Source organism: Sinocyclocheilus anshuiensis, unplaced genomic scaffold, assembly GCF_001515605.1.
Source record: "Sinocyclocheilus anshuiensis isolate Anshui unplaced genomic scaffold, SAMN03320099.WGS_v1.1 scaffold1851, whole genome shotgun sequence".
Lineage (NCBI taxonomy): Eukaryota > Metazoa > Chordata > Actinopteri > Cypriniformes > Cyprinidae > Sinocyclocheilus > Sinocyclocheilus anshuiensis.
This window is the reverse complement of record NW_015548302.1, coordinates 30,544-40,246: the sequence shown is the minus strand read 5'-3', so window position 1 is coordinate 40,246 and position 9,703 is coordinate 30,544. Positions and strand designations below refer to the sequence as shown.

Here is a 9,703-nt window from a genome sequence, read left to right as displayed (position 1 = left end):
AGAGAGAGTGTTTTTCAGCTTACACACACACACACTATATATTCTATATATATATATATATATATATATAGCATTCTAAATTTATCACATTTATATACTATATATGTAATTTACATATTTACCGAATGTTAAAAAACAAGTAAAAAAATAAATCTTTCTCCAAATAGACCCTTGAACCAGATTCTTATGAGAAGTGAGTCCTTGAGGTCACAAAACCGCAAATGAAATATAAATATACTCCATGATAGCAAGCACACATCTTTGATTACAAGGCGGCAGAGAAGCTGACAGTGTTTTATTTAGAAAATAAAGCATACAGTCTGCTCTCTGCACTGCTGATAAGGAGACTCTAACATGCTCTCCTCCTGCCAGCCCCTCCCACCATGTGCGTCAGTGGCACTGCTGGTTGGTTGGCTGTTGCTAGGTGGCTGTGTGTGAGTGTGTATGAGAGAGAGAAAGAGAGAGAGACATTTAGGGCTAACGGGCAGCCCGTTTAAGTGTGTGTAAGCGTTTGTGTGTACAACTAAGACAGCTGCACTAAGCTCAGCACGCATTCTGTCTGGGCCTTGAGCTGGTCTCCGGCCATCTACAGTCGCGCGCACACGCAAGCACACGTATGCAAATCCATACACCCACATACTGACATACACCGTAACACCTGCACACAAACTGACACAGAGACTATGATCCACAGTTTTTGCAAGGTCCAATGGGAATAGCTCTGATTTGGTCTATAATCACGATTCTTGTCAGATGGATTTTGTCTAAGGTAGGTTTCGGTAGAATTCCTAGTTGGCTCGGCGTTTATTACGCGATAACCCTTAACAACTGTTCTCCGTATGTTTTGGAGAGAAAACTAACTCTGTTAATAGGCCAAACGCTTTGTCGTGTGGATCAAGATCAGATACAGATCGTGACTTACAGATAACTTCACTTTGAAAGTTGCTCGCGTGGGGCTTGCTAATCAAGTAGAGATTGAGTCAGCGAGGAAACCCCACCGAACCGCATTCAGACCCGCTCGCCATGGCTCAAACCATAGCAGTCACCTTGGAAGAGTGAATGAATTTTCCATTCGGTTATATTCAGTATTTGAGTTGTAAAACGTCTTACACTTGCTTTCATCTTTGTGAACATCTGGTGTGGATTAATCAAATGCTTTATGGTTTAGTTCTGATATGGTAAAATGCATTATTTTGTTTCAGATATAAACACAGAAGAGACGATATACATTTTGTGAAATAGATTTATTAAAGTAATAAACTTAAACATTGCAATGAAACCAAAGTACCAACAGATCTTTTCTTCTGTATTATGATATCTTAATGAAACGGATCATCGGAAAAAAGAAGAAAATGTGGTTTTGCACGTCGGTTTTTGAGTGGATGGAGGCAGACCTGAATGCAAGATTGTGGTTTGTTGCTTTGGCTTTGGGAAAAAATGATTACTTGAGTAATTTGATTAAATTCGGCATGAAACGGAAGTTGCGACAGATATTTTTTCCTGTATTGTTGTCCAAATGTAACAGATTATTGAAAAAGAAAAAAACTGTAGGATGGGGGCTCAGTTTTATCCATTAATTGTTGATTGATTTATTTTGTTAACTCATGATGAATCATTTAAAATAAGATCAACAGCCCCCCCCCCCCCAAAGAAAAATTCAAAACTTGATCAATTCTAAAAAATGTGCATAAAAAAGTATGTGCTTAATTAAGTAAAAAAAGTTTTTTTTTTTTTAACCGATAAGAAGACATGCCAATACATTACAATAGAAACACACTTAACAAATAAATTCCTTGATGTACACCAAAAAAGATCGGGAAAGGTCCACAAGCTGGGACACGAACTTGGGACACCCGAAGCGCAACGGCGCTATATGTCGCCACGCTGCCCACGAGGCTATTGGTGCCAACCTCAAATGTTATTTTGAATTATTTTGTTTTGTTATTTTAAAATGCCTGAGCCAAAGTCTGTCATCAAAAAGATTTGGTAAAATCTTCCATGTTTCGCACGCTTGCGTACCCAGACCTCAAATCGTCCGAATGCAAGATAATATGACAGCGTTTGTTATTGCGCTTCATCTGCACACTCTGTGGTACAAGTCATTTGTTATGTAGGAAAAAAACACACTTGCTTTCCTGATTGCAGCAACTTCCATTTTAGTATTGATACTTTGGGCCAGTTTTCCAGGAAGTGACGGTTTTATCCTTGAACACATGGATTGGAAACAGTGATTTATTTGAAGATGTTTTTGTTACTCAAATAAGCACGACATTCACAACCACTCCGGTAATCTCAAATCAACAACACAGTTCCTCTCCCACTCCTCTTCCTGCACCCGCGCGCTAACACCTGAACATGCGCATGCGCTAACTTTATATTTACCCGGAAGAACCTTCTTCCAAGCGAACAGGGTCGGGGGAAAATAACATGTTAACAGTTTTATGCAATATTCTAATTTTGCGCACAATTTAAATTCGCAACTTTGGAAGGAAATGTAGCTGATAATATGCAAATGGAAAATAGCAGCAGATCTCCTATCCATTGTGCATTGGATTATTCATTATTTTGACTAATTTGATTGATACTTTTTAACGAAAAGTCTAGTTCTTTCTGCTTTGTTTCATATGTTACCATATTTAAAATTATTTTCCATTTTATATTCTGTTGCAAATCTTGGCTGGCTTTGGCTATGGCCGGCTGACTAGCCTAAGTATGAATTTGAACCTCTTTCAGTTTTTGCAGTTAAGTCTCATGTAGTTATGTCTCAATTTATAGACATTCACCAATGCTGTTCTGGTCCCAATGATTATTCAAATAAATTAAAAAGTAAATCTTGAAATTTTGAAAGGCAGTCTATGCGGTAAACAAAGAGGAACAAAGTGCTGAATAATTTTCCCACTGCCTTTTCCTGGATTAGTTTAAAGGAAGTGGTGATACTGTTTTCTCCTGTTTGAAGGCCTCAGTCGAACCTCCAGCGGGAGACGGTGGTGTGGAATGGAGTCCGCTGTGGTTGTGGCGTGTTACTGTGAAGTCTCTTGGTGAATTGATTGGGCTCCATCCCTCTTCACACAAGCCCTTAACTTGTTTCGCATCCAAACGCTGTGTCAATAATTGGCTTGTAGGCCTGCTAACCTGTTCAAATAGACCCCTCAAAGCATTGCTAAAATTCCTCAAGAGCTTCATAAAAGGTGGTAATCGTGCCTTTTACCACCATCAAAGCAGTCCTTACGTTTGCTGTAGCAAGAAATACATAATTTAATCAGCATTTGGACATATAGAGTTGTTAAATGGTGGTAATCAGGTGGAGTCGGTGGCATGAAGGTTGTATGAAAACTTCCAAGGAATGGGAATCACTAAACTTGTCTTGGTTATCATAGTTCCTCTTAGCAAGGCACTTAAAGGGATAGTTCACCCAAAAATGAAAATTCTGTCATTAATTACTCACCCTCATGTCGTTCCAAACCCGTAAGACTTTCGTTCATCTTTGGAACACAAATTAAGATATTTTTTATGCATTCCGAGAGCTCTCTACCCTCCATAGACGGCAAGGATCCTTACACGATCAAGGCTCAGAAATGTAGCAAGGATATCGTTAAAATAATCCATGTGACATCAATGGTTCAACCGTAATTTTACGAAGCTACGAGAATACTTTTTGTGCACAAAGAAAACAAAAATAACGACTTTATTCAACAATTTGTCTCCTCCGCGTCACCCTATAGCACTATTTTGAAGAGTATCACATACGTAAACAACGTATGTACGTGGATATGTTGTTTACGTTCAGATCAAAGCGTAAACAGTGTATCCGCGTATGGTGCTGCTGGCACAGAACAGCATACGTTATTTATGTATGTGATACTCTCCAAAATGGCGCTATAGGGTGACGCGGAGGAGACGAATTGTTGAATAAAGTCGTTATTTTTGTTTTCTTTGCACACAAAAAGTATTCTCGTAGCTTCGTAAAATTACGGTTGAACCACTGATGTCACATGGATAATTTTAACGATCTCCTTGCTACATTTCTAAGCCTTGATCGTGTAAGGATCCTTGCTCTCTATGGAAGGTCAGAGAGCTCTCGGAATGCATCAAAAATATCTTAATTTGTGTTCCGAAGATGAACAAAGGTTATAAAAAAAAGTGTAGATGGAGCTCCCCTAAAAATGGCATATGTCACACATTTGACAGCTACATAATATTAAAACTACGTAAATGGTGACAGCAGTTGTTTGTCCGCATTGTGAAACCAAACGTATCACAATGGTCCATCTTGTAAACAGAGTTAACACACCCAGGATTCATTCTAGAGATAATATATGGAATGTTTTGCTTTTATGTCATTGTAGATAGATGTTCTCACATCTTATTTTTTTGACTGCTTGTCCAGTCATAAGCATGTGCTGTGTTTTATTATAATTAGATGAAGCCATTCATTTACATTGCAAATGCCTGGAATCATGGTGAAGTAGACATGACTACATGCATTTTTGAGACGCGAGATGTTGATCGTCTGAATAGTTTAGCTGAACATGTCTCAATGAGGTATTTAAGAAACATCAATGAATGACACATAAAAGAATGAATTGTTGAACAAACTAGCTGGATGAGTTTGAGTTTCAGGTTCACCTGAGGCTATGGAGAGTCTTGTGTCAGACGGATGCAACAGTGTTTAGACAACTAAGAAACTTTTGACCAATTATAAATGAGACAGAACATAATCCGGTTGGTAGTGCATTGGATTATTCAATATTTTGGCTAATAAATTTTTTAAACATTTTTTTAATTTATACTTTAAAAGTCTAGTAATCTCTGCTCCATTTAACACATTTAACACACTACACATAGTAACACATACTATTTTTCCATTGTATTGGATGCAAAAGTTAGTCTGGGTTTGGCTTTGGCTAGCTGACTAGGCTAAGTAATGAGTCAAAACTCTTTCAGTTTGTGTAGTTAAGTTTCAATTAGTTATAGGGATGCACCGAAATGAAAATTCTTGGCCGAAGCCGAAACCGAACAAAATGAAACAATGGACCGAATACCGAGCAAGGTTTTTCGAGTTTTTTTCCCCCATGTATTTTTGCCAATTTTTTTCACCATTGGATAAATTAAATAGCCAAAATGTTATTTTTACTGTTTTGTCTTGCTTTTCAAAGAAAAAATCAATTACAAAACAACAATTTAAAAATATTTAATACTGAACATTTTTAAGATTCTAGCAGACACTATGCCAACAAATTTAACTTAATACCACAATTTAACTTAAAATTAATAAGTTGGTAAAATAATATTTTTTGGCCATCAGACCCCCTTCTTGAATCAGGCATGTATTTTTAACTGTACAATTAAAAGCAGCCTTGCTGAGAAGAGACTTCTTTTAAAACGTTAGAAAATATTTGAACGCTATGTGTGAATGTTATAATAAATGTATTAACAGAGCTGTTGTAATGATTATTATCATTATTATTGTCTTTTTATTTTATTTTACAGAACAACAGTAAAATTACAATACTAACATTTATGAATGTTGATAGAGTTCTTGCTTTTTCTCAACTTTTATTTTGGTGGAAATGCGCAGGAAGACCTCAATGCTTCTTTTTGTTGACAACAGGAGATTTATAAATGTGTCTCATTACGAATACGTTGTATGTATCGCATTGTCACATGCCTTGTAAAAATTCATAAAAATGTGACTGAGCAACTGACGAGTAACACTGGTTCAGCGCAGATATTCCTTTGGACTTTGAACCCTGGTTAACAAGCAGATAGCGCCGCGAGTTTGTGCAGCGCTATCAGAATACATGCAATTCGAGCATGAAAACATAACGTTCTGCAGTGTATTTAATTGTTTAAGGCCATTTCGCGATTTCAATCATCATACCAGCAACAATCACCCCTTCCTCTTCTCATCGACATCTCTCGCTGTCGGTGCTTGTAATGATTTTTGCGTCTTTCTCAGACAGTTTTAAATGCTTCCACATGGCTGACATGTTTGTTGCATTATAAAGAGTGCGTGCCTCTCACTCTGCGCTGGTTGCTATTTGATCGCGTCATATCATTGTTCGGCCGAACACCGAAAGAGCTTTTTTTTTGCTATTTTCGGTTGCCGAACATTCGGTGCATCCCTAATTAGTTACAGTAAGTCTTGAATAATACACATCCATCCATGTTGGTCTTGACCTTGTATCTTTTTAACCCTTTAAAACGCCTTACAGAGGCATAAAAATCTAGATTGAGGTATATTTATGCTTCTTCCCAGTTAATTATCAAAAAATAAATACTTAAGTGTATATATTTTTGCCCCAAAATCTAGACTGAGGTACATTGTAAGGTGCAATATGTACACCAGAATATTATTAGTATTTTTGACACTGTTCTAGTTAATAAGGTATACTGTAAGTACAGGTCTTTAACCCTTTAATGCACACAGTTTAATGTTTGATTCAATATTTATAAATATATTATTAGCTTTTAATTAATTTTATATAATTACCCAGTTTTCATTGTTTATTATTTGTCATTATTTATTAATGCTGGTGTACTTTTAAAATAATAATGATAACAGAATACCAGTATCATTTTAATGTTTTTTTTTTAACTAGTCATTAAACTGCTCTCAAAAAATAATTAGCAGTTTGTTGTGGATAAAAGTTGCCGTGAAAGGCTGAGTGAAGACTGATGTTTGTTTTTGTCTGTTGTGAGCTGAATTCAGAGAACTGTTTTGCTATAAATGTAAAATCAGCCTACCTGAAATATATATTTTTTTATCATTTCTGCTGAACTCCCCCTTTTCTTTTTTTTTTTTCTTTAAAATAATTTTTTTGTTTGGGCCTCTAACCACCTCACTGAAAGTCAGCAAACCAGCACAGACCGTCACGCCTTGCTGGCGCATAGTGGCGATGGTCTCCAAGAAATTCAACTCCTCCGTTCCCTCTCTGTGTCCGGCTGCGCTGATGCCGCTTGTGTGCTGAGCCCATATGGGCACGGCTGGGTGGTTTGTCATGCCCCGCTCAGCCCCCTGGTAGAAATTACTCGCACGCAAAAACACCAAGTAATGTGTGTGTAAACTGAGTTTGTTGATACTAAAATACTGTCGCGGCAATAGCAGATGACTCGAGTCTCATTTTTCACGGGCTTGATGGTAGATATTACAGATAGAGGATGTCAAAATGTCATATGAGGGTTACTGCAAGGTGCAGTTGTTTTTGTAGCCTGTATATTCACTTAGCAGTTTTACAGTTTATCTGTTCCACTGGTTATTAACGTAACACAAAGCACTGCCATCAGTTAAGGCATGTTTGCAAGCCCTGTTCTCAAACTGCAGACTGGCCTCCACCAACATTAAAGGGGTCATATGATGCGATTTCAATTTTTCCTTTCTCTTTGGAGTGTTACAAGCTCTTGGTGCATAAAGAAGGTCTGTAAAGTTGCAAAGACTAAAGTCTCAAATCCAAAGAGATATTCTTTATAAAAGTTAAGACTTGTCCACGCCCTCCTAAAATGCCTTGTTCTAACACGCCCCCACATGTCTATGTCACTGTGTGGGAAGATTTGCATAACGCCGCCCAAATGTTCACGCAAAGAAAGGCGTAACTTTTATTCTCGCTGTAGTATTGTTGCCGCCGCCATGTCGTGAAGACGCTGTGTGTTTCATTGTGAAAGCGAAACTACTTTGTTTGGCCTTCCAAAAGAGGACGATATCCACTTCGTCATGCTAGAGCTGATCCATGCTGGTCGCTGAGGAAATACATTAACTTCGCACTGTCAATCGCCGGATCGGCTTTCACTGTGGACGAAGCGGAGTCCAGCCCGGGGTCGTCTAGGGCTGGACGATATGGCCAAAATTTATATCACGATATATTTCTTAATTTCGGTCGATACGATATAATTCCGATATCGATATGAACACTATTTAAAAAAGCCTTGTAAAAACTGCCAAGAACGCCCACAACAGATGCACAACAGACTGTGCATACAAACTTATGAAAAATTAATTTGCCAAGTCTATGACACCTCATATAAAACCATATAATACTTTAGAGAAAAAAAACAGCACAAATAAATTAATGTTCACCTTTTATTTGTATTTAGCCTTCATACAAACAAGAAATGTGAAATCACTGTCAAATAATCGTCTCAGACTCACCTAATTAATATGAATATATTTAACTTCAAACTATAGGCTAACATGCACTACCAGTCAAAAGTTTTTGAACAGTAAGATTTTTTATGTTTTTAAAGAATTCTCTTCTGCTCACCAAGCCTGCATTTATTTGATCCAAAATACAGCAAAAACAGTAACATTTTGAAATCTCAACTGATGAAACAGCTTCATCAGCAACTGGGCAGCACAGCCATTCGAACTACCCCATACCATCCTCAGACGGATGGACTCGTGGAGAGGTTCAATCAGACGCTGAAGGGTATGTTGCGGAAGTTTGTCGCAGACACGGGACGCGATTGGGATAAGTGGCTGCCATTTCTCCTGTTTGCCTACCGAGAGGTACCGCAAGCGTCAACAGGATTCTCACCCTTTGAACTCCTCTACGGTTGGCAAGTCCAGGGACCCCTGGACATCTTAAAGAAAACCTGGACCAAACCAAAGGCCTAAACAGAGGAGAGAGGCATCGTAAAGTTCATTATGGAAACGAGAGACCGCTTAGAGACCTATAGGGAACAAGCCAAAGAAAACCTCCAAGAAGCGCAAGCGGTGCAGAACAGGTGGTATGACCAGCAAGCCAGACTGCGCCAGTTCCAGCCAGGACAGAAGGTACTGTTACTGTTACCAACTTCAAGCAACAAGTTGCTCGCCAAGTGGCAGGGGCCATATACTGTTGTGAGGAAGATGGGTCCGGTGACGTATGAGCTTCACCACCCGGAAAAGAGGAAGACCCACCAGACCTACCACATCAACCTGCTGAAGGAGTGGAAGGAGGGAACAGTGGGCCTCAAAGACATGGCGTTGATGGTGAGAACAGTAGAGGAAGAGGAGGACGAGCCTGGGCCAGATATGCAACCGCAGAGAGATGCTGCAACGGTAATGCTGGATCACCTGGATGAGCCACAACGGGTAGAACTGCAAGATCTCCTCCATCAGTTTCCGTCACTGTTCCGGCCGAGGCCTGGACGGACCGAGCTCATCCAACACAACTGATGATTCAAACGCGAGTTTGAGCAGTGTAGAGTAGAGTAGTGCTTGTTGTTTGTCATTTCTCCGATCACAAATGCAGACATAGTTTTATGTTTACGCTGCGCAATACACAATGCAAAGCGTAAAAACAGTATAAGTCATTATAATCAGTAATTATGTCCCCACTGGATGCAACAAATGCCTAGTTTGTAATGGGTTTTATTGGTTTTGGCTCGTTGTGCCAGGACACATTGAAACACAGTAGGGTAAGGGGCATAACATTTCTGTCACACGCTTGAAGAAGAGCAACAATAATGTACTGTATATGGAAAATAACATATTTTCTTAACCTTAAACCGCATAAACACATTGCATTACACCAAATACACAAAATAATGTTATTTTTAGCAACATCATATGACCCCTTTAATACCCTGACCGAATAATGCCCGCCTGCAGATTACCTAACCCTCTGTCTTTCATTTTTAATAAATGCACTTGCCACAGGATTACATGAGCATATTGTACTAAAATCATCTTTGTAGTTGCATAGATAGACAGATTAGATAGATA

General features: G+C 38.7%; 1 protein-coding gene across 3 annotated transcripts in view; it reads left to right on the top strand.

Moving 5' to 3' along the window:
• LOC107656157 (high affinity cAMP-specific 3',5'-cyclic phosphodiesterase 7A-like) overlaps positions 1 to 9,703 on the top strand; it is a 42,932-nt gene that overhangs the window by 19,209 nt on the left and 14,020 nt on the right. Inside the window, exon 1 of one of the 3 annotated variants that reach the window (XM_016443888.1) lies at positions 688 to 769. The exons of the other annotated variants lie outside the window; for them this stretch is intronic. Within the exon in view, the coding sequence (XP_016299374.1) occupies positions 710 to 769 (60 nt within the window). The 5' untranslated portion in view covers positions 688 to 709. Of the gene's footprint in view, positions 1 to 687; positions 770 to 9,703 lie in introns of those variants that run through there. 3 annotated transcript variants of the gene reach the window in all.